The sequence below is a fragment of the Nesoenas mayeri genome, assembly GCF_963082525.1.
Source record: "Nesoenas mayeri genome assembly, chromosome: 17".
In the NCBI taxonomy this organism is placed as follows: Eukaryota; Metazoa; Chordata; class Aves; order Columbiformes; family Columbidae; genus Nesoenas; species Nesoenas mayeri.
In genome coordinates this window covers 5,134,258-5,161,556 of record NC_137565.1, presented here as the reverse complement: position 1 = coordinate 5,161,556, position 27,299 = coordinate 5,134,258, and the positions used below count along the sequence as shown (strand labels likewise).

Here is a 27,299-nt window from a genome sequence, read left to right as displayed (position 1 = left end):
CCTACCGGCCCCTTCCCCCCCGCCCCCGGGCCGGCCGGGCCGGCGGCTGCGCACTGCGGTTCTGCGCTCTCATCATGGCGGCGCGGGGCCATGTGCAGGACCCCAACGACCGGCGCCTGCGGCCCATCTACGGTACGGACCCCGCGGACCCCCGGCCCCGCTGCCCCGGCCCGCCCCGCCGCCGCGGCCTCGCGGGGGCGGCCCGGTTCGCCCGGGGACGGCGCGGAGGGACCCGGCGGGCGGCCCGGCCCGGCGAGCGCTGGCTGGCTGGCCGCTCCGGTGGGGCCCTGCCCCGGCGGCGGGGGAGCCCCGCGCTCCGCTCGGCGGGGTTCGGCCGCTGCCCGCCGAGCCCGTGCGGGAGCTGCCGCGGACAGCGGGCCCGGCACACCCCGCGGCTGGAGGCGGGAGTTTGGCCGGGCCGGGGGACCCGCGCTCGGTTCCCGCCGCGGGTTTTGCCCTGGGCTCCCCCCGGGACCCCCGGCCGCGGGGGGAGCGGCGGGCGCAGCCGGTCCCGGGCCGGGCCTCGCTCCGGGGGGCGGGGGGTTCGTGCCTCTTTCTCTCCGCCAAGGTAACTTCGGTCGGTGTTTGTTTTCTGCTACCGAGAAGTTAGAAATTGATGGATTCGTAAAAGGAACAAGAGCGGTCACGGGAAGTTGAAGTTGTACGTTGAGGTGTTGTGGCACAGGCTAATTGCGGTGTTTTGAAAATTAATTGGGAGACAAGAGTGAAGTAGTTAGAACGAGACGCTTTTGTTAAGAAACTTATTGTATGAAGCTGTCCCCAAATACTTCCGAGGATATTACGTGCAGTTGGGGATTGCTTAAGAAATTGTAGACAGGTTTACGCAAATACAGAGAAAAGAAAAATACTTCCCTAGGCTACAGTATCATTTCTTCCCTAAAACTGAAGGTGGGATAGAGGTTTTGAAAAATGTTCTCAACTTTTTCAACACCAGAAAAAAGTCTCTCCCTACCAGGCTGGTGAGAGCTGCCCTTGTTTGGGGATGCGGGTGCTTTGGGAGCATCCTTTGCTGCTGAGGTGGTGAGGACGGTGCTGTAGAGATGGGTTGCACCCGCGATGGGTTCCAGCGAAATGGAGGAAGATAGTTGTGTTTGATGAGAAGTGTGTTAAAATCCGTTGCATAATTGTGAGTGCAACTGTGCACTTTATGTAACAATTTTAAGTTTTTTCCTTAGTTTTCTGTGCATGTTGTGATTGCTGTTTTCATTAATGTGCAACTATTTGTGCTACAACCTGTGTAACATCTTAAGTGTTCTTAAAAAGCTTGGTGAATTAAACTGATCTTAAAGCAGATGATGTTCAAGATGTATTTCACTGTATTTGTTTTGGAGAGTATAGCTGTTAGGGAGAGAGCTTTAAAAATGCTTTCTGCTAGTTCTGGAAAGGATTATCTGCAGTGTCATATTGGAATTCAGGCTTTGGTGCTGCAGAACCCAAAATAAAGAGTATGTCCTTAAAGAGGTAAGTACACAACTTTGCAGAAATCATAAACTGATGCTTGGCTTTAAACAATGCTTTTCAGTGTGCACCCCATGCCTTGGTTACTCACGGTTCCTTGACAGCTCTGTTTATCTTTCATCTTGATTTGTTTCCCTTCACCTGAAGGTTCAGGTGTTGCATTTCCAGCCACCGAACATCTCCAGCTATGGACTTGTAGCTAATATAGGCTTAAGCTTATTTTTCTTCAGCTTGAATTCCTTTGGAAGGTGCCAACTACTCTGGCTTCCAACAAACTTACTTGTTGCTAGCAAAATACAATCTTTTTATTCTACTACAGTTTAGAGAGGTTTGTGGTTTATTTGATTTACTTTAGGAGACGTAAAGCGGAGATGTTATCAGCACAGTTATTAAACAATCCAAGACAGGTGGTGCGGTGTGGCAGATAATTGTGTGTAAGTGAACTCTGCTACACAGGTCCTTAAATCCAGAAGTCTCTGCTGATGTTTGAAGAGATCACCAGGATGATCCATTCTGCAGTTTTGAAACCTTTTCACAGGAAATCCCTGCTACGTTTTAATGTTAAAGGTGATGCGCAGGTTTTCCTAACTTAAACCAACCATCTAACCCACGTAAAGACGTGTTACAGTTTCAGGCTATATTTTATGCAGCAGCTTTTTGTTTTGGTCGGTGTGGGCAGGCTGCCTCCTTTGAGGTTTTGTCTGGATGGTCTCAGGAGCCCAATTAGCTCTACTTTAAATCTGCAGCACGCACTTGGCCATGGAAGCAAATGTTGAAGCTTCCGAATATAAACCTCATTAATATAGATGCACACTTCGTACCATATACTGAGGAATTACTAAAGGTCACCTCTCAGTAAAAGAGTTCTCTTTCATTATGAGAACTACAGTCTTGACGAGAAAAAGGTGTGTAATGTAATTTCAATTAACTGGCATTAGCTTCATTTGCTGTTTGGGGAGAAGCCAGCACAGGGTGAGCGGACCCTGCCCTGTTGGTATGTAGGTGCAGCTACGCTTTTCTGCGAGGTTTTGGTTAGTAAGTGCTAATTTTTGAGGGAGGGAAAGCATATGGGGGTGATGATCTAATTTAAAATTGCTTGGTTTTAATCGTCTAATAACACTGTAGGTAAAGCTGGAAATTTTAATAGTGAGCTGAAAAAGGTGAAAATAGTCTTGACGGGGTTTTTTGGCAGATGAAGTTTTACTAGGCAGTGGGATATCCTCCTAGAAAATAGTGAAGCTATTTCCCCCTAGGAAAGGTTATTTTATCTTTAAAAGCAGTCTGGTGAAAGCATAGTGCTACTCTATTAGGGGACAGCTTTGCTTTGCCTGAAGTATGGACTATGTGGACATGCAGGTCTTCTCGCTTAATGATTTGATAGGATGTGAGTGCTTGATTCCTAACCTGCTGCCTGTTGAAAGTCATTGAGTGTCTCCCAAAGCACACCAAATTAATTTGTACTGTTCCTGAAGCGAAGAGCCTGAGCTCTATTGCCAGCGAAGAGCTGTTGCTGCAGAACCCGCTCTATTATATGTCTCTTTTGTTGCTGTAATGATCTATGTGGAGCAATTACAAAAGCTTGTTTGTTTGAATGACTAAAACTAGTCCAGCGAGATGAATACTTCATCTACAAAATGACATGTTCCTGAATGTTGGCTTAGTAATTGTACAAGGAAAATGCGTTTTGCACTACTGGCGTAAAAGCACATACTCCACAGTAAAATCAGAGATTGCTTTCCAGAATGGTCTTGTGTCCTGGTATAATGCTATATATGTTGTTCTTATGCAGATTATCTCGATAATGGCAATAATAAAATGGCAATCCAGCAAGCGGATAAGCTGCTCAAAAAACACAAAGATCTTCACTGTGCGAAGGTAAGTGTGATTGCGGCTCGCCGCCCTCCTGTGGGTGCAGCTCGGAGGCTTGGCGTGAGTTTTCTGAACCCCCTGGAACATCTCGGGTTGTTCTAATTCATGAAATACCATGTTTGCCTGAAAACTTGTACAGACCCTCTTGGTGAGGTGCCTCTAATGACTGGAGTGTAATTGGTCACACCTGAGCTAATTGGCTCCCTGTCAGAAAATGCCTCTTGTAGACTTTAGGTTGAGATACCAATCTGCAGTGGTTTGCACCAAAACATTTATTTGGGGAGTATGGTCCTTAGTAAAATGCAACCAGGTGATTTTGGAAGCATTTGCTCTTCTGCCTCTTGTTCGCCGCCCTCCTTGCTGTGCCCCTGTTGCAGGGAAGGAAGTTCCGTTCCTCCATTTTCTGAATATAACTATCTTTCAGCTTTTCTCTTTTCCCCGTGGGTTTCCCTCTACAGTTCATACCATTTTTACATTTTGAAAGCTTCCCAGGCTGAAGCACATGCCATTGACCTGAATCTCATTTATGTCACTTCTCCCTGGCCAATTATTGAGAGAAAAAAAATTAAAATTGGCAGGACTGGTCAGTTTTTGATGTGCAGGTAGTGGCAGCTGATGCAGCTTACATTTGGAACTTTTCCTTTACAGCCATATGGATTAGGAGCTTAATAAAACCTGAAGTTCTGTAGAAATAATGAGGTGGTTGGGCAAAGCCTCTCCTCGCCAGGAATGAGAGGATTTTCACTGTGTTTCTAACAGCTGCCTCTGGTTTGTGTCAATAGGTTCTAAAGGCAATTGGCTTGCAGAGAACTGGCAAGCAGGATGAAGCGTATGCTCTGGCACAAGAAGTAGCAGCACTTGAACCCACAGATGATAATTCCTTGCAAGCACTGACTATTCTCTACCGGGAAATGCACAGACGTAAGCTTTTTGCTTTGCCTCGCTTAAAAATCATAATTATTTACTTTCTTTCAGAAGCGTGTGTGACCCATAGTTTCATGGTAAATGTGCCAAGTCCAGGGTTCATGTATAGGTGTGTTATTAAGAGACCTGGAGGATGTAAGTGATGCTTGTTACAAATGCTGCTAAGGCTCTAGTGATCACCATAAAGCAATGAACCTCGTTTAGGCTTCTCTTATTGACATTATTGTGTATACAGTTCCTAAATGAGTGGCATGCTAATTATCATCCATTGTGATCACTTTTTTTTTAATGAAAGCAACTGGAGTTTGTTGTCATTATATGTGGTAGAGATGACAGATCACGGGGTCTGTGGTTTTGGGTGTGCTTAGTGCTGCAAGACTGTGCTTGAGGGGTTTGGGCCTCAAGAACTTGTGTGACAACAAGGGAAATCCTGGCCTCTCAGTCTGCCCACATTAGCTTTTTCAGTGCGGTTCCTTGTAGTGATATGGTATTTTAAAAATACTAAATCATGAATATTTGAGTGACAGTGTAAAACTGCACGTGCTGTTCTGAAGGAGGCCAGACCTTCTCTACTGCTTATCTACAGCTCTGAACAGTTGTTGTTTCTGGCAGCTTCTTGTTGTTCTTAGTGGCGGTAGCAACATTTATTGTTGAATTGCTGAAACAATGAAAATGGGGTGAAACAACTTTTGTAGAAATGGGTATTTGGTATCAATCCGCATTAGAGCAATTGCTTATGCTCTCCTCGTTTATTTATGTGTGTATATATGTGGGGTTAAAGCATCCATTTCATGAATAATATAAAATTTTTGTGTGTATATGTGACTTCAACGTAAACCCTTGAGAAGGTCAAAAGCCTTTCTGTGATTCTAGACAACTCACATAAGCGTCAAGTTCAGGTTTTTAACTTTTCCTTTCTGAACTATAAACCTAAATAGTGGGTGTTGGGCACTTCTACTTCTGGTCCTGCAAGAAAATTGTAATCAGATGTTCTATGCATATGTGTCAAGATATGTAAACCATGTGAAAGACAAATTGCATTTATTTTTCTAATGCTACACTGCAAGATGATTGTATGTGCCAGAAGAAAGATCCAGAAGGGTGAAAATGGAAGAACGTTTTGCATATTGTAGTATTTAGTCATGATATAGACCTATTATTAAAAAGTATAGTGTGAAGTATTTTACTTGTTAGGAGCACCAAAATAGGGAAATAACAAGATATGACTAACGTAAGTAAACCTGTGATAAAAGTAACTAGTTTGAGATCAGACTTTGTGTTTTGATACATAATTCATGTGGAGCAATCATTCTGCCAGGAGTAGAAATCTTCATTCGGTTCAGTGCTCCAAAATAGAGAAACTGACTTAAGAAAAAGACTGACATGCTTCTGGGGAGTTCAGTTGTTGCTGTTAACTTTATTTTGAGGCTGGTTTGGGTTTTTTGAGCTCTTTCCTGCTTTGACTACTGTTTGTAGTGCTTGGGTTCTTGGGGGAGAGAGAACCATTGCTGTGGGTGATAGTATAATTAGATTGCTGTTCAGAGTATTGCTGATGCTACCTTTAGGTAGCTGTGCTTTAAGATTATACCCAAACTTGTCTTAACTCAAGCATCTGTTTCTGGTTTAGCGGAACTGGTAACTAAACTTTATGAAGCAGCTGTAAAGAAGGTTCCCAACAGCGAGGAGTATCACTCACATCTCTTCATGGCCTACGCCAGGGTTGGAGAATACAAGAAGATGCAACAGGTACAATCAACAATTAGTGTTTTGATTATTTTAATGTGTCTTTTTCTATCTATCTTGCTGTTAATGCCTTTCCATATTATCTATAATCTTCCAGAAAAGCTAAGCTGGGTTAATGTAGAAGTTGTACTCTATGTTGTTTTTTACAGAAAGGCTTAAAAGACCATTATTTAGGTGGTGGGTTAACTGAAGACAGATGCTTTCTTTTCCTGATGTGGGATAGGACAACTGTGCCTTGTGTGCATATCTGACAGAATACGTTGGTTATTTGGGGAGGTTTTTGTCAATGCGTCTTGAACAGTATGGTGGCTACATATAGGGAGGTGTATTATAAAGGAATTCTGGAATAGATAGAAAAGGATCCAGCAAGATCTCCTGATCCATGTTCAGTCTTGCTTTACCTCCTTAATTTGCTCTTGTCTTTGGGAAGAAAAAATAATCTGGCCTATGCTCTTACCCCTGGAATTTAATATGTAACTATATTTTTATTGGCTGTAGTTTACTGATAAAAAGCTAAAAAGCACTTCCTTTAAGTACATCTCACTTCTCATTTGGCAGAACAGTGTCATGCTGGTTAGTTTTGTTTTCATCCCGTCCAAATTAGATGCCTGGAGAATGCCTATAAATGGAAGATTTTTTTCAAAGCATGTGCACTCACTCCTTTGTATAAAAAAGCACAGAGAGCCAAGTAAACGAGTCCTAAGCTCCCTGTCATTCCCACTGTGTTAAGGTGATTGGAATTTTTGTACAATTTTGGTTTAAATAACTAAAATAATATCTTGATCAGAAGTGTTATGCTCCATTTTAGCCCAAATTGTATCTGTTTGAGTTCAAGCTGTAGATAGGGACTGAGTTATTAATGTACATGAAATTACAAGCCTCATATGACAACTTAAGCTTCAGAGACATGACTGTATGTTAATTGTACTCATGTCTACAACCACTGGTGGAAAAAATGCCAGTCTTAAACCGATAATGATATTTAACTTTGATGTGATATTTTGTTTAAGTTTTCGTACAAACATATAAGAATAAGGCTTGTGCTTAGGCAGTCAGACCTGCACGTGCTCATTGCTGTTCCTCGTTGGACCTACACAAAGAATTTGATCTTTGATTTTCACCCTGTTTTCTTCTTCTTTAGCGCTGTGTGTTAGGATGGGAGAGCTCATGGGTTGATAAAAGTCCTCCCATCTAGTTGCTAATTCTGCGTCTGCTGCCATCACTGCTGCTCAGCTTGTGTTGTCAGATCCATTTCAGGAATGATGAGACTTTGTCTTATATTTTTCAGGCTGGAATGGCACTTTATAAGATTGTACCCAAAAATCCGTACTATTTTTGGTCTGTGATGAGCCTGATCATGCAGGTGTGTACAGTGTTGCCAATTAGTTTGACTTTTGTTGCGGGTATAGTGCAAATATAGAAATGCTCTGAGTGAAAATATTAGAGATCATTTTAAGTAAAATGTGTGTTTGAGCTATTTCTGTGTGATACTGGGAGAAGGGCTGAGCCCCCCTCAAGTAACATTATTAATGTGTTTCAAAAGAAACACTGTGGTGTTTATACTTTTAATGCAACTTAACTGGTCTGCCTTATGTTTTTACAACTTGAACTATTCTGTTATCTGGACTAGTATCCTCCTGTCTTTTTAGTCAGAGAGCTAAAGAATAAATCCTCAAATGTCTGCAGCTGCTTAGGCAGAACTGCTCCTCTCTGTAAGTAGGTTATAAAGCCTCTATGAGGAAATAAGTGAGAGCTCTGGACTTGCTACTGCAGAAGGTCTTTCTGTTGAGATATCAGATTTGGGCACTTACCAAACACTGTGACAGTGTTGGCCAAGCAAAAAATAAGCATGGGGCATTAATAACATTCTATAAAATACTGTGCCATGGAAAACAGAAATTTTGCTACAGGTATTGTGTGCCTAAATGTGTGAGTCCCTGGGCAGTGTAGTCCGGAGTGATCTTTTCAATATATTGCTGGTTTTATTGCTGCTGTTTCTCTCTGCATGAATTGAAGCACCTGGGATTTTTTTCCTCTCCTAATGAGGAAAAAAGTGGTGGGTGAGACAACACAAGAAGTTGATGAGCTGCTACAATAATTCTTCTCTTCCTCAGTCTATTTCAGCACAGGATGAAAACCTCTCAAAGACGATGTTTTTGCCACTAGCTGAAAGAATGGTGGAAAAAATGGTGAAAGAGGATAAGATTGAAGCTGAGGCTGAAGTAAGACTTGCAGATACTTTCAGCTTGATTTGAATGTTATTGAGACAAGGAATGTACTGTTAAAGGAAGTTGATTATTTTAACAGTTTTCCAAGATAATAATCATTAGTGTTCCGGAAATAAATGTAGATTTAGTGGAACAGAAGGAAAACCAAGAGCAGAGCATTGAGAGGGATGGCCAAGAAAATGTTTTGGCCTTTGTTTTGACTGATGAAGCACTTGAGTTTGCTCCCTGGGAGGCCCCAAGAGAAACTTCAGGGCTGAGAATGGAAAAAAGACCTAAATTCCTGAGTGCTCCACCCTCTGGGATGCTAAAGATAGCTTTGCAGTCCTGACTGTCTCCTATTTCTGATGACAGTAACACAAGCCACTTTATTTCTTGGCACACCTGTATATTGTTTTACTAGCAAGTTTCATCGCAGTCTAATCTTTCTTTTAAGGTCGAACTGTACTACATGATTCTGGAACGTTTGGAGAAGTATAAGGAGGCTTTGGATGTTGTCAGAGGAAAACTAGGAGGTAATTTACTCAGTTAATAAGCACCATTGTGTGGAGGAACAGCTGTTCTACTTCACTTCTGACTTGTCCACTAGTTACAAAAATAAAAGGTGGTAAGAAGCCCGACTCTTAGCACCAGTTTCAAAGATTGATGCAAACTCTTGAGTTGCTTTTGTGCAAACTGGTTCTATCCAGGTGTTTATGGTATTTAAGTGTTCATTCAGTGATGAACTTTGCAGCAGTATGTTTAGCAGTAGTACATTGAGACCATGTTAGTGTGTTGTAGCTCCCATCTTGAAAAAAAGTTCCTAATATCCTACATTTTTGTGGATGCTTTCTGGTGATTAAAATGCACTTGCAGTTTTAAGGAATTGGGATATGAAGGTTTCCATAGCAAATCTGTCCTTTCTATCCTTCAAGGGCCGCTCTTCTCTTACTCTTTTGCATCCTTGACTATATTAAGATGCTTTATGCAGAAAGTAGGGAAGGAAATGCATTGATTAAATAAACTCGCCTTTCTGTTTTTAATTTAGAGAAGCTGACAAGTGAGCTCCAGAGCCGTGAGAACAAGTGTATGGCAATGTACAAGAAGCTGCGTAGGTGGCCGGAGTGCAACGCGCTGTCGAGAAGGCTGCTGCTGAAAAAGTGAGATGATATTTCTGCAGTCCTGCTGAAAAAATGAAGAAGAATTCTGGGCTGGTTGTCAATTGTTTTGTTTAGTGGCTTTTGTGGTTAAAATAGAAGAACGTCAGAGGATCTCAAACTTTGTTCTGTGCTTGATTTTTGTTTCAGCTCAGATGATTGGCAGTTTTATATAACTTACTTTGATTCAGTGTTTCAACTCATTGATGAGTCCTGGACACCTCCAGCAGAAGAAGAGCAGTAAGTTCACAGTTTTCCTCTGTGCTACAGTAAATTGTTTCCATTCATATATTCAGTACAGTTCTGTCTGTGTCTTTGGGTGACTTCTTGACATCAGACCCCAAATGATTTGTTCTCCTTACTTTGTTTTGGATGGGGGCAATAGTTTCTTGGGAACAGCTGTATAAATAGTGGCTTGTACGCTGTAGAACTCTTGCAGTTTGTATTTTTCACGGTGATTGAGTTAGAGAATCCATCAGGCCAAATTTCCTGAAGAGTGTCCTGGGAGCATGCTGAGCACACGTTATCGGTGCCAAAATCAATGAACCTTTTGTCCCTTCAATCACACAGCTCTTTGGAAGGAGAGGTACACTATTCTATAGAGCAAGCTGTGAAGTTTATAGAAGAGAGGATAACAGAAGAATCTAAGAGCTCTCGGCCACTTCGGGGACCATATTTAGCTAAACTGGAGCTGATTAGACGTTTGCGATACAGAGGTTGTAATGATGAATATAAACTAGGTAAGAGCCACTAACTGGATGATAAATTAACCTTTTGGAGAGAACACAAACTTGGAAGAAGTTCTTTGCTAGATCACTGAGTTAAATACAAGGTCTGTTATGTGCTGTTGTCTGTATACAAAACATTTTGAAAGCATCAGAAGATGAGCCTTGAAAAAGGGCAAGTAGTTCCAGGCAGCTCCAGGGCTTGTAAAAGCAAGCACGGAAACTCCCAGAAGGACCTATGGGATCTGGGAGCATGCAGTCCCTGACATTGCAATGAAAAGTGCATTCCCTGCTGTTAAGCAGTAATCTTTGGGTGGGTTTTCATTTAAGTTTTTTGGCAGTAGTCCAAGGTTTTCCTTTTTGAACACTTGCATTTAGGGCATCAGTGAAGGAGAGAATGTGATTAGAGTAACATCTGTGCTACTTACTAGATTCTTTTCTATTTCCATCCAAAAAGAAGTTACTGTTAGGTAAGCAGTGGCCGTGGATGCGTGCCTGCTTTGCTGAGATCTTATCTGCCGGAGTATCTGGAATGAAGCTCTTAGGGATTTTTTTTGTGTCCTTGGTTACCAAAGGCATTGAGCCTGTGTTAAAATCTGCAGTAGTGCAGCTATCTGCTTTCTAAATCACTACGTAATCTCGAATGGGGAAAAAAAAATGCGTTAACGAAGATTTCTCATAATGATTTACCAGATTCAACTTTTAATGGAGCATATTAAAAAGATGAACCGGCCTTTTTCCTAGGTGACCCAGAAGAACTAATGTTCCAATACTTCAAAAAATTTGGAGACAAGCCCTGCTGTTTTACCGATCTCAAAGTATTTGTGGATCTCCTCCCACCCAGCCAATACACAAAGGTAAGGAAAGATAAAGAAGTGGAGTGGGGAACTGCAGCACTTGTTTGTACTCTGGTCTCCATCTTAAAATACCTGTGGATCATATTAAAGGACTGGAAACATCCAGTTTTTACCTTCTGTTTGAAATTCAGAAAACTCTTTGCACTGCAGAAAAAGTCATGAACATCTGAATACATTGAGCAATTTCCGAGGATTTTTACTGGAGACTAAAAACTAAATTTGATCTTGCAGAGTCTCAGACCCAGATGTAGTTTTCATTTGGCTTTTTTGTTAAAATTTCAAGGTGTCAGGGTGCTTTGAGATGGTCTTGGTTGAATTTTCGTATCGAAAATGAAAAGCTCGTAATGGTGATGAAAATTAGAAGATATGAGCTCATATCTTCTAATGAAAAGCCCCCTAGGAATTGTAGTTCAACTGATAAGCTTACCTAATTGGCTCATTTTTAAATGAGTAATCTCTCATCAGTTTTTTTAATAGATCACAGCTTACAAAGTGGAGTCATGTGAAAACAGTAGAAAGACCACCATATTCATTCATTTGCAGTTCTCATTGCTGTGTACTGTAACTTTTGCTTTAAAAAGACACCTTCCTCTCTCCCTTCCCACCCATGTCTTGTTTTTCCCATTAAAGTTATATGTTTAATGGGAAGAATCTTCCCCTCGATCCGATGCTGTGGTGTCACACAGGTGTTTTGTGTGGCTGTGCTGCAGTACGAGGGGACAGACACGCTGACAGTGAGCAAGGTGTGAGCGAGAGACCTGTGGCAGCTTTTCCAGAATCTCTTTTTAAAACAAGCTCTCTCTCACTGAAAAGACTATTTGTGCAGAGTCATGAGCAGCTCATGGAATGAGTTCAGCAGCTGGGAATTCTGTCACTCACCCCATTGTTTTTCTAAGCCATTGTATAAAGTTATCGGAGCTGGGGAGGGCTGGACAGAGCATCCTGGATCAGTCAGAGGCTGCTGATAAAGTGTTTGGAAACAAAGTGTAGATAGCGGTGATGTTTCCTTAATTTATTAAAATATTTTTCAACTGCTAAAGCAAACTCTCCCCACAGCCACACTAATGAGCAGAATGGCATGTGTTAGTTGCTGCTGATGTTTTATATTACAAGGTATGTTCTTAACCCACCGGCAGCAGGATGTTTAACTCCTGGTTCTGGAAATGGTGATACCGTTGCAAGGTAACCCTGAAGTCCAGAAGCACTGAACATGTTTTATCCTAATTATCCAGGAAACAAATTCTAAACTTGGAGCAGGGGAGAACGGTGCTTAAAAATAATAGTTTAGGCTACAGTTTTGTTGCAGTGCTTGTAAAACCATGAGTTTGAAAAAAATCTCTAAAATGTTTTGATTTGCCTTAAAACTACTACTGATTCAGTGCATATCTTGTCGTGTCGTGCTGACATATGAGGTGGTCTTTCCGGTGCATGGGTGTCTCCTGCCTGGCGTCTCCAAAACGTGCATCTGCAGCAGTTTAACTCGGTCAAGGAGCTATGAAGCTCAGGAGGGTTAGTGGTGCTGAAGTGCTGATGGGTTTTTGAAAAGTGGAAGTTACTTAAAATACTTACAGATTGTTGTAGATTTATTCTTGTTTCATAGCAAAACATGCTGAAGATGGTTTTATCATAAGTGAAGTAGCAGGGTCACACTGAGGCTATACACAGCTGGGGGAGTTTTAGATTTTTAACAGTTCTGAATAGTGTTACAGTTCAGTAGCTGAGAGTGTTGTGATCTTGCTGGGCCACTAGACACTCCAGAAATATCAATCTTGAATTCCTAGAGGTGTAAATTGGAGTATGCAGTCTAGCGATTCAGTTGGCCTTGCCCAGTGTGGCAAAATGGAAAGTTTCGTCAACGCAGTTATTATCAAAGTCTATGGGAAAACTGGAATTTTTGTGCTTGGCTCTGTGTGTTCCTCCTGTGGAATCGTCACGCTCTTTCCCTTGGCCATGGACTAGATGCAGTTCTGGTGTTTCAAGACCAAATGTAATAAAGCTGCATTCATTGGCTTTAATTCAAATTTAAGTTTGTAAACACTGTTTGATTTTAGGGCAACAAAACCCCACTGCCTGGCCCTCACTGTGTGTTGTGAGAAGTCTGTCTTGTAGTCAGTGTGTAAGAAATGAGGCTGCTTTTCTTAAACTTAATTCAAAAAAATAAGTCATTAATAAAAGATTATTATACCGCTGAGTACAGTGCATTACTTTAGAGTTGAGAGAAAATGTAATAGCTACTACAAAACCACTATTTCCTAGAAGTGTGCTGGGAAGCCTTTCAGTAACTAATTAGTGTAACTGCATATGTTAGTACTGTGAGTGTTAACAGGTGCTTGAACTCCGTTGTGTGTCAATGTATTGGAAACTTGCCTGTGATTATTTTTTTTATTCCATCTATTTGATTAAACTTAATAAAAGCTACTGATTGCAGCCAGAACTGTGTGCTCATCAGGGCTAAAAAAAAAAAATTGAAGCCAGCTCTTTAACCACCGATTTCAGTGTGACATCAGGGTTGGCACTGACATTTCCACCTTGCTTTTTTTGTTTGATTTGAGGGAGGAAATGATGCGTTGTGTTTGTGCAGTCCCAGATGCCCTGCAGAATTTAAGAGTGTTTCTCTTTCAGTTCGTCAGTCAGTTGCTGGAAGTAATCCCTCTGTCGGCAACAGCCGAAAGTGAAGTCGTGCTGCCAGCCGATATCAAAGCCCTGCAGCAGCACTTGTGTGTGGTGCAGCTCTCGAGATTGCTGGGTATCTATCACGCCATGGATAGGAACCAGAAGCTGACCACGGTCCGGGAGTTGATGTTAAGATACCGCCATGGATTGGAATTTGGTGAGAAAAATCTTCAAACTAATGTTACAGTTCATTTGCAGCTTCTTATGAGCGAAAGTTTGGAGCTTTTTAAGGGGAATGGAACAGCACAAACACCAGTGGCAGCCATTGTGCCACTAGATGATGTTTTGCTTTCTCTTTTATGATTGTATCCTTGGGCGTACCTGAATTATCTGTTTCTTTCTGATTTCTTTTCAGTTGTGTATCTTAAAGATAAATGAGACATTCCTGGCTAGTTCAGGTGGTGTTTTTGTATCTATGCAAAAGTGCCTGCTGCGCCTTTAAGCAAAGCCAGGCTTTATCACTGATGTACCTAGGACAAATAAATGCGCAAGAATATTAATTTGTAGGTCTTGCGGTTGTAGGAGAGTCTTTACTTCTTCCATGAGATGTCAACATATAAAGTGGCCCATAGTCTACTCATGTGATGAACAAATGCAGCGTGTATACACAGTTGTTTCAGTTTTTAAGACAACTCTGGATTTTAAAAATAAAGCTATGGTTATCGTCTGCCAGATAGCTGTGTCATTTGGTAATGCTGACAGTGTGAGAAGCAGCTGACAGCACTGTAATTCAAGGGTAACTTTTTGTTTTCTTTTTAGGGAAATCTTGTTTGAAAACTGAATTGCAGTTTTCAGATTATTACTGTCTGCTTGCAGTTCACTTGCTGCTTGATCTGTGGCTAGAAGGTATGTCTCTAAAATTGTCTTGCTTAATACCACGCTGGATGGATGTGGTGGGGAGACTTTGTCCCTGTGGCCAGTGTGTTCCTGTCGTGGCTTGTTAGACCTGCAGCTTTCTGCGCTTTTTTCTCACTATGAGGTATTTCAGGACTCACTCTATTCAGTTGGTGTTTGATATGCACCTCACTGACCTCTAAAGGGGTTGAATTTTTGTGATGAATTCCTGTAAGTCCTGGCAGAGTTTTCTGATGACGTGCAGCTCAGTGCAGAAGCTTGTTCTGAGTTTCTCGTGTAGGTAATGTTTTCTCTCCCTTTGCACAAGTTCTGCTGACAGTTCCGTTCTGATATTGAAGGTGTTTTGAGAGTATTTCTTTCCTTCCCTGACATGCTTTACCTTTTGGCTGGGTGTTATGTTTTAAGGGCAGTGGTGTGGTTGGTGAATGCCATCTGTGTGTTTAAACGTGTGGCACTGTTTTGAGGGGTGCGTAACCTGAGGACGGAAGCTCCGATGCCAAAGGGAACCATGTTGTCAGTGTCCAGCGCCTCTCTCTGATCACGCCTGTTTTGTCTTTGTCACCAGGGGAAGACACGGCTGTGTGGCAGTGCCTCACTCTCTTAGAAGAAGGGTTATCTCATAGTCCTTCTAATGCTCAGTTTAAATTGCTGCTCATTCGAATCTACTGCAGGCTCGGTGCATTTGAACCCGTTGCAGAGCTCTATGCCAGCCTTGATGCTAAACACATACAGCACGACACCATCGGGTGGGTAGTATATACTGAGAATAATTGGTGATGGTGACCCTTCAGTAACCAGACCTGATACCTTCAGTTTCCTTTGCTGCTGAAAGTTAGCACATTATCAGATCTTTGTATGGTGGTGTGTAAAAGTCTTTTGGAATTATTAATACATGAGACCCATCTACTGAAGTGTACTCTGCTTCTCGTGGAGTATCTTCCCTGTGTGATTTTGATGAGTTTTGGATTTTTTGAGTATTAATTAAAGAGAATCTGGAGGAAATTTGTGAAATGTGTATCTTGATGCCAGTCACAGCTTAGTGTTCTGAATATGTCATTGCTCAGTGAAGCTTGGGAGCGCTAGTTCAAACAAACTTACCAAATGGCTGTGCCTTGATTAGTGTGTTTGTGGTATCAAATTAACTAAAGCTCTTATACATTTAGCAAGGTGGATGGAGAAATTCCAAGCCCCCACATACTTTTTTTTAAAAAATTAAGAATTCCTTCCATGACTGTTAAAAGCCTGAATTTTAATATGAATGTTTTGATTGCTGTCTGTTAAATCTCCAGAGTTTTCATTAAAGCTGGGCAGTGCTGCAGTTCACTGTTCAGAGCTGTGTTTGCAATTCAGGTTTCCCCAGGCTGTGTGCCGGTGTTTGACTTGTGCTGTGTTGTGTTGCAGTTATCTCCTGACGCGCTATGCAGAGCCGCTGGGCCATTACGCTGCTGCATCCCAATCCTGCAATTTTGCACTCAGGTTTTTCCACTCCAACCAGAAAGATGTAAGTTGAAAGAAACCTCTGTGTCCTGTAACAGAGCAGTTATGTCGAGATGCCTTGCAGAAGTCTGTGCCCTATGTAAAGGCTTATGGAAATGTGGTTGATAACAAAGAGGAATAATATGTGCAACTTCGTGTTCATAGTTGCCTCATTACAAGAATTTGTAACTTAATGTTGTATGGGGTTTTGCTTTACCGTTCTATTTCTAAAAGTCAGTTTTAATACTCTGCAAAACCAGGTATGATTACTTTTAAATTTAATGGATTGAAATTTTGTGCCATAATTTAAGTGAAATATGTGGCAAATAAGTTCTGGTGTCGTAACTTCTAGCAGCAGCCAGGGATGATGGGTCAAGATGGTGATGGTGTACTCATGAATCCCTTGTATGACAGTCGCCAAAGCAGTGTGTTGTAGTGATGGCTGTTCTGGCACACGGGGATGGTGGGGAATGCACATCTCTGTAAAAGGAAGGGAGAGTGCAAGGAACAAGGTGGGAGAATTTCAGAGGGGAAAAAATGAGTCTTGAAGCCTCAGCTTCACTGATGGCAGAGCAGAACCCATGACTAACCACTTTATTTTGAAGCAATACGATCAAATTGCAAAACCTGGTCTTGTGCTAATGGGAACTACCTGCTTTATTCAGTTCACCCCCGAAAGTGGTGTGGATGAAAAGAAAGTTGTCTTGAATGAGAATCTTGGGACTGGAATGGAGGAGGAGATGGTGAGGGGAGACTTGCTGAATTCCTCCAAAGAGACCAGGTGCTTCCCAAAACGCACGCCATGCCCTGGGCATCCAGCATAGTTGTGGCTTGCTGATGAGTACGTGTACTTGTCAGTAATCTTAATTGGAAAGTACACTTTGCTGTACATTCTGATACCTTCGTAAGGAAGATACTAATTCTGTTTCAGAATATTCCCATGGAATCCATGAAAAATGGGTTGGGTAGGAGGACAGTGGAAAAACACATTTTTGAAGTCTTGATGGAAATATACTGAGCAAATAGGAACAGAAATAGTCCAGAATTGTGGTACGGAAGTATATGCATGTCAGTCCATCTCACTATTGCTTGCAAGGCGGTTCCATTCTGAGGGGTAGAAATACATCCTGTATATTTATATTTTACAGTTTGATCACTGTTGAGAGGTAGGTTAAGAAATTTATTATTACTTGACTTGTTAAGGAATAAAGGGACGATCCAGTTATAACTCTTCCAGTGGGCCACCAAGTTGGCTCCAGAGGCGGTGCAGTCACACAACTTGCTGTTTGCTTATTGTTTAAGCGCTGATTTTACTTGATAAGAGTCTTTGGGTTCCTGGGTGCAGTGGTTTTGGTGGAGTGAAGCCCTGGTTCCCAGACAGCTTTCTCCTACATGTCTGGTGGTGGTAGTGGCTTTTTTTTTTTTTTCAATGATGAGTAACTTGTTCAGTCTTGTTTAAAAGTCACTTGGTGGATGTTAATGAAAAGCATACATGGAATCAACTGTCTAAATAAAATGTTTGACTGCTGAGTAAAGTGAAGTGAACCGAAAAAAACTATCGGGTACAATTTGTCTGCTTGGGAACACAACATTGTAAAGCATCAAGAAATCATCTTTCCTGGAAAACAATCTGAAGTAATTTCAGGTGTGGTTAACTTGGAAGAAGGTTATTCTCTTTGGCATGAATGGTAAAGGTGCTTGCAGCAGAGAAGAGCTGATTGACTCCCGTAGCTCAACGTCTATATGCAGATGAAGATGGATACATTCCGAGTGCTGCTGCCAGGAAAATGTTACTCAACTCGTGTTCCAGAAATTCTGAAAAGTGAGTGCCTGAATGGTTCAACCTGCCTCACTACCACACCCGAAAAGGTTGAAATCACAGGAGGGGTGAAGGCAATGCAATCGGCATTATGTGCAATGCAATCTTCACGCTGCAAGATAAGGATGGGATTCTGGAACCCACTTGCATCGTGTCTCATCTTGGAGATAGTGTTGCCACCAAAGGACCGTGAGCCATTGCTGATCTCGAGTAGCCAAATTTCTCATGTGCTCTGGACGCTTTCAGTGGTTATCACCTTCAGATCCTTTTAGTTGGGAAATGCATCCAGAGCTGTACTAAGTTGCAAAGAGCAAATATCCTTTAAACCAGCCATAAGGTGCAATTTGCAGGAGGTGAAGGCTCAGTTCAGGGGACTATTCACCTAGGACGATGGTGTGACAAGGCTGGAGATGAAAAATGGGATTCCTTACATGAGACAGGTCCCAAGTATCCCAAGGTCAGCATCTGCTACCAGTTTGTGCTGCTGTGGTTTTGCTGGGGTTGCCCCTTCATCCTCAGGGTCCTGATACCAGCTTCCCATTCGAGTCCCAGAACAGCATCTAACTGCAATGTTAAAGGAGGACTATCCTTCAAAAGTTACCTTTTTACCTGATGTCAGATACTGCCTGCTCCTCTCTAGGTTGGTATTTAAGGTAGCTGGAATGTCTGCTACAGCACAGAGAACGTGTCCTGCGGCACGCTGTGCATGGGACTCTGCCTCGAACAGGAAATGTGGGGTATAAAAGAAATGGTTTTGCATAAAAATATAGTGACTGATTGCTTTAGATAAATACATTTTCCTTCTGACTAGCTGAACTTAACAGCCTGAAGTGAATCTTCTTTGAGTCCCATGGGTAACAGCCATCTAGGATGCTGTGCAGTCCTGACATAATATTTTGGCTTTAGGAGAGGATTCCGAGGACAGAGAGAAGGCAGTATTGCTGCATTTGGCTAGAACTGAAAAGGCAACTTCGTTCCTCTCAAGATAGTCCTCCTTTAAATATGCAGAATCACAAGTAATCTCTCTAATTTTCTTGTGTCCGTCCGTCTTTAATCTCTCCAGATACTGCAGGCAAACAGAGCACCAACCTGTCCCGTGGGGATTTAAAAACCACGTCGATGCAGTTGAATTAGCGCCCATAGCGCAGTCCCGCAGCCTGACAATGAACTCTGCAAGGCTGTTTATCAGAGGGTATGTTGTTGAATATTTGGCATATATTTTTCATACAGTGCAAATGACCCACTTTAGGAAAGAAAAGAGCTAGCTAGAGGACATTTCTTATTTTGGAGGGGGAAAAAAAGGTGGCTTTCATCTGTTTGTGCTAGCTTCTGGTCTCTCAGGGCCTTCCAGACAAGTTGAGTCTGTTAGTGCCACATAAAGTTCAGTTAAGCAGGGGCTTTTTTTGGTGCCTCTCAGTGCATTTCCTAATCGCATTCAGAAGAAAATATTTGATTTGCCAGATTTTCTCACTTGTGGAGTGATTCTGATGTAAAAAAGACAGCCATCTGTCTTGACTGGGAGCATAAATAGTTCTCTGTCTGTACAGGTGGAAATTTTCATTAAAATATACTGCTTGTCTGGGGCTCCTTCTTCATATAAATCTCCTTCTGGAGATTGCTTGGACTGATGTGAAATATTAGTTGTGTGCCTTGTATTGCTGCATTTCATCAGAAAGTAAGCAGACTACCCCGTGGACCCTGACAGCTTCCTTTGGTGTTTAGATTGTATTGTAATATGTATCCACTGCGTGATATTATCTTGTGATACTGTATTCAAAAATCTAATAAATAAATTAAAAAAAAAGAAACAAAGATGTGTGAGTAGTTTTTTTAGTCTATGTTCTGGTAATATGTGATGCACATCCAAGTCATTTCCAGAAAACGTGGGGTATATTTATTTTGCTTGAAAGTACTTACCACAATGAAACAATGATCTGAATAATGCATCTCAAAAAAAAAAAAAAAAGCACCTTCCCAAATCACCTCTCTCCTCCTTTAAGTGTTTTTCAGTCTCAGAGGCAACAGCGACATGATGTTTCTCAGTGTAGATTTGGTTATTAAATCACAGTGCCCTGTGGAGCATCAGGGCATTCTCCAATTAAAGCAGCAAAATTGCTGGGGTGACTTGGACAAGCAAAGTACAAACTTCTCCCAGGGATTGAGGATCTGCCAGATTCTGTACCTCTGGGTTAATGAAAACCACAGAAATGCAATTTCTTGGCAGTGACCTTGTTAAACTCTGGTTGTTCAGAATCGATGTAACTAACTAATACGGAGATGATGTGTGTTTCCTTCCAGACCTCAGAATATATCATTCAAGCCTACAAGTACGGTGCATTTGAGAAGATCCCAGAATTCATTGCATTTAGAAATAGGCTGAACTCTTCCCTTCACTTTGCGCAAGTTCGCACAGAACGGATGTTGTTAGACCTCTTACTTGAAGCAAATATGTAAGTACAGCTGCAATAAGTGCAGCACCTTCCACGTGAAAAAATTGTAGATTTGTCCATAGGCAGAATGCTGTCTGAGTGAGACCTCAGAGAGTTTCACCTGCAGCTCTTTCCTAAAAACCTGTGAGGCGTTATACTTCTCTCTGCTTCTAATTTGCTCTTCCCTTCAGCATCCTTGTCAGTACTGTGTATGTGTAAAATTTCTGACATCAGAACACTTGAACAGTGGAGAGAACGTGGTTTGTTAGTGAGCCGTGTTTTCTATTTCCAGTTATCAAATGGTTGATTTAATGTTGCTTATTGTTACGTACAGATCAACCAGTTTAGAAGAAAGTATAAAGTCCATGAGTCTAAGCCCAGAGGAGGATGACATTCCGTGGAAAGATTTGCGTGACAACAGAGACCTGACAGTCCTGTTTAACTGGGATCCCAAAGACAGGTGAGCAGAAATATCCTCAAGTGTAGAGTCACACCTTTCATTACAGCACACGTGGCAAAGAAAGTCTTGTCAAAGCAACTGCCACATTTAAATGTTCTCTAGGCTAGCTAGCTGCAAATTTAACAAGCACCATTCAGCACTTCCAGCAGTGCTGCCTTTTTTACGTATCAATACAGTTTTCTGAATTTCTGACCACTCCTTCCTCTTCATACAGTGTTTGATTACTTTGGGTAGGCTTTTGTACCTGAGTTAAGCTTGCTACTTTGCAAAATTGAAGCATTTGCCTGAAAATGTTTGATGCCTTTCTCTAGGGACATTTCTGAAGAACATAGGAAACTCTCGCTGGAGGAAGAAACCATGTGGTTGCGAATCCGATCTTTAACATTAAGGCTAGTCAGCGGACTCCCAACTCTTAGTCACACTATTCAACCAAAGAACTCTGAAAAGACGGCAGAGAATGGCGTCTCATCCAAGATTGATACAGTTCGATCCCTGCTTCAGCAGCTGGAAGCAGCAGTGGATTCAGGGAAGAAGTTTCTAGAACAAAAAATTCAGGTACTGGTTAAGGAAAATGCTATCTCCAAATGTTAAATGGACGTGAATGCAAGCAGAGAAAATGAATGCATCTTGTACGTCCAGCAGGCTGCAGAATGCACTTAACTGACCCTGGGTTTGTAGTGTGTGACTGAGAGATGTGTCAGAGACAAACGGTGTTCTGTATAAGGAAAAGCTGCAACACCTTTGTCTTTTTCTTTGCTTCTTGCCTAGTATCCTGTCCTTGGCCCTCCTCCTACCCGAATGGCTGGCTTCTTCAGCAATGGCAGCTGTCAGTGCCAGACTAGCTTGTTTTATCTTGTTAGTGATATTTATGAACTAGACACCAGTGGCTTAGGTAAGTGTTCAAGGGGCGGGGGCATAACCAGATTGTCACGTGTGGTGGGAGGGAGCGAGATGTGTCTCCATTTAGTTTGAAAACTACTGGGCATTGGCTGATGTGGTTCCACACAGTTATTTGTGTATTAATTTTTTTAATGACGCTAAGTTGTCTGGGAGATGATGCCTTAATTTAATTTTTATGTGATTCTTCATATTTGTACAGTATATGTTGATGTAATACTGGATCCTCCTTGAAAGCAGTTGCATTTGCTTTTGACTGCTAACACTAAATGTAAATGCCTCTTAGTTTTCTGGAAGCAGAAAATACACTAACTTGTAGCTTTTAACTACTTTTTTTCTTTCAGAAGATTCAGCAGAAATCCAGGAGAGGATAGGGAATAGTTTCAAGTCCTTAGTAGAACGACTAACAGGTAAATGGTAACTCAAGAATAAACACCGGTAGCTAGGCTGGTGCTTCATGGTGCTCTGAGGATGTGCTGCTGAGTGTGCTGTGATTGTGGGGAGGTGTTAATGCATTTGCAGAGCCCTTTGAAGGACATATGAGAATAAGGCTGATATTCCCCTTGGCTTCTCTGCTCATGAAGCTGTTGCATGCCACAGAATGGCCCTATGTCCCATCATTTTGCTACCTTGCAGCTTAGTCTGAGCAGCTGTTGTCTTTCTGGTACTTGGTCCAGGTGTGTTAATAAATAGAATGGTGATACTGTTTGTAATGAAATACAATTCAGAGGAAACTTCAGAGCTGGACCTTCTTGAGAGGCTTTGGTCAAACTTATCATTGGCTGCTTTAGTTGTCCATCCTGTGACATCTTTGATCACAGCACTGAGACACATACTATACAGAAAATACGCGTTTAAGTTGATCTACATGTCCTGAATAAGGCTTTTCTTTTTTCCTTTCAGACTTGTTCAATAAATGTAAAGGTGATTTGATTGAAGTCAGAGATGGCACCTTGAAAACTCATCCAAACCTGTTAGAAAACCTAGTCTTCTTTGTTGAGGTATCTTTTTTCTTTGGAAACCATAAATTTTGGAGTATGTTAGAGTAGAAATGTTAGGGCTACAACAGAGTGGAAGTTCTTTGATCTCAGTCACTCATGAAAGCAGACCTTTTTTGTTACATATTCTAACTATTCTGAGTCTTATCAGTAGGAATGCTAAAACAAGTTTAGAAGCCTCCTGTAAATGTGACTTGTAACATATTTGTACCTTTTTTCCAGACAATCTCCATTGCCCTGTGGGTATCAAGTTACTGTGATAGTGTCCTCCGACCTTTTAAATCCAACCTGCAAAAAAAGAAGAAGAAAAAAAAAGAAAGCAGTGTAGCTATGGTAGACAATATTCCTTTCTTTTCTTCCCCCACCCCCAATCCAATAGCATATTTATACTGAAAGAAAAATCAGGATATATGATGTGTTAATGAACTGGGGTTCATAAACTTTGGCTTGTAGAGGCTGATGTAGGTTAGAGATTACTCAGGACTAATTTTTAAAACTTTAAATCAAACGGTAACGTGTCACATCTCTGACATCATGTGACAGCTTTTTAATAGGAAACACAGTTTAGAACATTACAGGCCTTTCTGCCATGAATACACTGCAGTAAACTAGTTAACTGGGTTAGCTGTTTATCTGGGTAGGTAGAGTATAGCTTAGCATGGGGGGAATAGAATGTAGACATTACAAAGTGAGTTGTTGTATAGAACAGTCATTTGAATATGTATTAATATGTGTTTATAAATTTAAAATGTGTATTTGTTTTTATAGCCACCTGTATTTACACATTTTCTGGATTATGTTACTGAGCTACAGACATTAACTTCCAATGTAATAGATCACATCAAAGGGCTTGAAATAATTCTGACTGCACTAAAACTTGAAGAGCTGTCCCTGAAGGACACTCTGCTTTTACAGGTAAGAATGTGCATCGGTATTTGTGTGTGACCGATAACAACCTGTATGTATGTGCCTATGGGATAACCTTGTTGAAAGCTGCTTTTCTCCAAAATGTTTTACTGAAAGGAAAAAATAAATTGCTCTTAACCAGAGGTTTGGGACCAGACTGCTAGAAAGCTTAGAGTGGTGAGTTAGGTTTTTTTTATAGTGACAGTAACTTTGCCTCATCTGATTAGTTCCACTTTACTGCACAAAATAATCTCAGAAAATTAGATCTAAGCACAGGAGTTTGAAAATACTTTCATTTTGTGTAGTGTGTTAGTGAAGAAAAACTCAAGGTTTAAATGTTATTTTGTTGTCTGTGTTATGGCTTATTTTGTTATTTGTATTTTAGTAGATTCCAGGAGAAAAAGATTTGAGAGGGCAGTCGTCTTCTCACCAGTATTAGTTTGGGGAGGGGGAGAGACTGATTAGAGAAAGTACATTTTCTTAATGTCGAGGGCTAAGATAACTGTTGATATTGGTAATTTTTCTGGTTCCTTGCTGAGTCAGCAACCCCCTCCATCTCCCCTTTGATGCAAGGCATCAAATCACTACACAAGGAGGATCTGCAAAACTCGACCAATAGAGTCCTGTGAATTTGAGCAGAAGCATCTGTGGGAGTCTGCAGCTTTGCCTGTGTTTGTTCACGGCATTTCTGTTCTGTTCTGTTTGTTGGTTTATGTTGTCACAGTAAATCCTGATAAACACAGTCTGTATAGCTCTACTTGGACGTGGAGCTGTTTGCAGTTCTGTGCTTAGAGCTAAAAAGGTGCTTTTTTTTGCACAAGGATGTTTCTGGAAGTTTTGAAGGTGCTGCTTATTCTGCGCTGATGACGTTCCCTTTGTCAGCTTACACTGTGGTCCTCATTAATTTCTTGTCAGGGTTTGAGATGAGGGAAAAGTTTAACAGGAGGATTTAAACAGTTGCTGTGCAGTGAATTATTTCTCTTTTGCATTTACAGGAAGAAAAAAAGTTTACAAAGACTGTGCAAGGGAAGGTCCAGAGCAGTTACCATCACTCAATTCAGGAAATTGGAGAGCTGCTGAAAAAGAGACTTGATACCATTAAAAAACTAAAGATTTGAGAAATGGATCCTTGACAGACTCCACAGGGGAGTGACACCAGAGTCCCAGACAGAAGCAACATCCAATATACCATCACTTTAATCCAGAACTTCCTCATAATGCATGAAGGACTTAAAAATCACAGAACAGTTTTTTAGGTATTACAGATGTATTGAGCAGATTTAAATTATTGTACATAAATCAGAAGCAGGGACCCTTATTGGGGTTTGACCACTTTTTATACATGTTCATAAGCATATTGCAACAGGAGAAAATTAACTTTCTTCCCTTTTGATCTCTAGAAACAACTGGAGATGGTCTGTAGAAGCAGCAATAGAAATCCAGTGTAAAGCATATATCTCAAAGGAGTTGTATTTTCATCACCATACAGTGTTTATAATTTTGTATGGTCCTTGCCTCAGAAATACAAGAATTGTAGATGCCCACATTCAGCGCCTCCAGTGAATTATCCCGTTTTGAAGCTGCCTATTTTGTCTGCAAGCCACCTCGTCCTACAGAATTAATTCGGTGTGCAGGTCCCTCGAAGGAGAGAACGGCTGGAGGGAAGATGTGGTGTCAGTGTACACACAGTTTGTTTTCACATTCGGGAAAAATTGCAAAGCTGATGAGGAGCAAACTTGGCTGTTAAGCTTTAGAGAGAGAGATGGGAATCAGTGTTTCAGAACAAAAAAGACAAAACCAGAGACCTTGTATATAATAACTGCAGTGAAGTCTGACATTGCAGTCTGCTGTCATGTCAGTTTAATGTACAACAGCAATCATCATGACTTTTAAAAAGTGTATTTAGATTACTGAAACTTCAAGACTTAAATATTTTAATAGAAATTAAATCCTATTGGCTTTGGTTTAAAGTTGGCAGAGGTAACTTTTGCTTCCGCTGTGGTATGAGGCTAAGAATACTTTTTGTATGCTTGCTTTTTGCAGTTGATCTTTGATTGTTCAAGTACTAGCTCATTAGGTATTCCGTTAGACCGTGCAATCGCGTCATCTGCTCCCACTGAATCTGCATTTCTGCTGTTTTTCGTTTTAAAGGAGTAATGCAGCCTAAAATTGGTGGGCAAAAAAAAAAAGTTACATGTACCTGCAATACAAGGGACAGGTCAGACTTTACAGATTCCTCATCTTCTGATTTAAAGCAGCTAGTATCTGAAGTCTATATTTAAAATTTTAAGAGAGCTGACAATCCTACCTTTGTCATCTCTTCTGAGTATGTTTTGTTAGTAATGGTAGAATGTTGATGAGAGTATTTTTTTAAAATAAATCCCCTGTATAAAAAAAAAAGTTCACATAGTTGCTCTTGCTGGATTTAGTTTTGCTTTGCCCCATCCTGAAAGGGAAAGAAGAATGTCTGCAGTTTGTCTAAATTGTACTGGATATCCCGATGGTTTAATTGCAATGTCTGGTAAGTGCTCTGGGCTGGAGGAATACCAAAATGTGTTAAGTTTGTTTTATAGGAATACTTTTCCTGAAGAAAAAAGAAAACACCACACACAACCCACTGAACTCTTCTTTGTTGTATAGAAATACTTTTTTGGAGAGAAGGGTGTGCTTGTTAAATTAAAGCAAGACTGATGCCTGAAGTTGATGTTTTTAAATGTGTAGGGTAAGAGAAACCAGTCCCATTGCTGAGATAATCCAGTTCACAGAGAAGCACTGAGCCAGAAATGGGCATTGCCCCTTGCCACTCGAGGTGACAAGTTGCTGATGCTCCTGTCCCCTCCCTCCCCCTGGCAGTGTGAACTAGAGACGGCTTTGCACAAACACCAGCATTGAACCCAAAATTGACACATACTCTCATCCACGGGGCTGGTTTGTGCTGGAGTTTCCTTCCACTGCTGCTACAACAGGTTGAATTCAACCAGTCGTATCAATAAGCAATGGTAAAAATGCAAGCCAAGTGTAAGTTTTATTTAACCGAGCTTTTAAAATCTTCCTATGTGCCAGGAAGCAGAACTTGCTTTAAAAAAATGTTTTCTGTATGAGCTCTCTTAAAAGCAGAATTGAAACTGCTGGGGGGGGGTATGTGTGTCATCTGAAGGAAAGTCTGAGAAGAGCTGAAACCGCAGCTCACTCCCTTCCCAGCACAGCGTTTGGCTTGGTGTGGGTCCTGCATCGGCTGGTCACCCAAACCACCTGTGTCAGCACAGGGAAAACCGACTGCTGCTCCATGTGAGCTGCCATCCAGTTTCCAGTTCCATCACTGGTGAATGATCAGCTTGTCAAACAAATAGAATTTTTGGATTACTCAGTATTTTGTAAAACTAGGTGCCATCTCTTCACAAGTGGTGCTTTGTCTCTAGGAGCAGATGGTGTACAAAAATGACTGTACTGGGAGTGTGATTGAGGGAGAATTTCTCTCCCCATATAAATTGTGTACAGTTAAATATATTGTATATTTCTTACAAAAGAGCATTTCCCCTCCGGAATATGTCCCACAGGGACCCGATAAGAAATTGAAGCTATAACCCATTGCTGCTGTTCTCCCTTTTCCACTCTTGGGATTTTTGTTTGTTTGTTTTGGGATTTTTTTTCCGATGAATTGAAAAACAGACCTAGAAGAAGCTACCAAGACTACTGTTTACAGACTGAAAAAATACTGATTTTATACTACTGGGATCATGAGCCACGATCCTTTTACAGAATTCCTCAACTCTTTGCTTAAAATTGATATCTAATGTAGATAAAGGTCAGAAGTCCTTCCCTGCTTTG

The 27,299-nt window shown here is 41.3% G+C and overlaps 1 protein-coding gene across 2 annotated transcripts; it reads left to right on the top strand.

The window, feature by feature from the left end:
• Positions 1-51: 51 nt before the first annotated feature.
• NAA25 (N-alpha-acetyltransferase 25, NatB auxiliary subunit) lies at positions 52-26,805 on the top strand. Of its 2 annotated transcripts, none has more exons than XM_080355492.1 (24): positions 52-132; positions 3,269-3,354; positions 4,131-4,269; positions 5,900-6,018; positions 7,304-7,378; positions 8,130-8,237; positions 8,677-8,755; positions 9,268-9,379; positions 9,527-9,616; positions 9,947-10,116; positions 10,846-10,958; positions 13,581-13,788; positions 14,391-14,477; positions 15,052-15,232; positions 15,888-15,987; positions 20,080-20,231; positions 20,545-20,670; positions 20,982-21,225; positions 21,439-21,562; positions 21,912-21,977; positions 22,471-22,568; positions 22,788-22,898; positions 23,334-23,480; positions 24,467-26,805. In XM_080355492.1, the coding sequence occupies exons 1-24, from the start codon at positions 75-77 to the stop codon at positions 24,587-24,589; spliced, it is 2,916 nt and encodes a 971-aa protein (XP_080211618.1). In that variant the 5' UTR covers positions 52-74; the 3' UTR covers positions 24,590-26,805. The 2 variants fall into 2 exon arrangements, with proteins under 2 accessions (XP_080211618.1, XP_080211619.1); XM_080355493.1 differs by lacking the exon at positions 52-132 and adding an exon at positions 1,389-1,482.
• Positions 26,806-27,299: the final 494 nt, after the last annotated feature.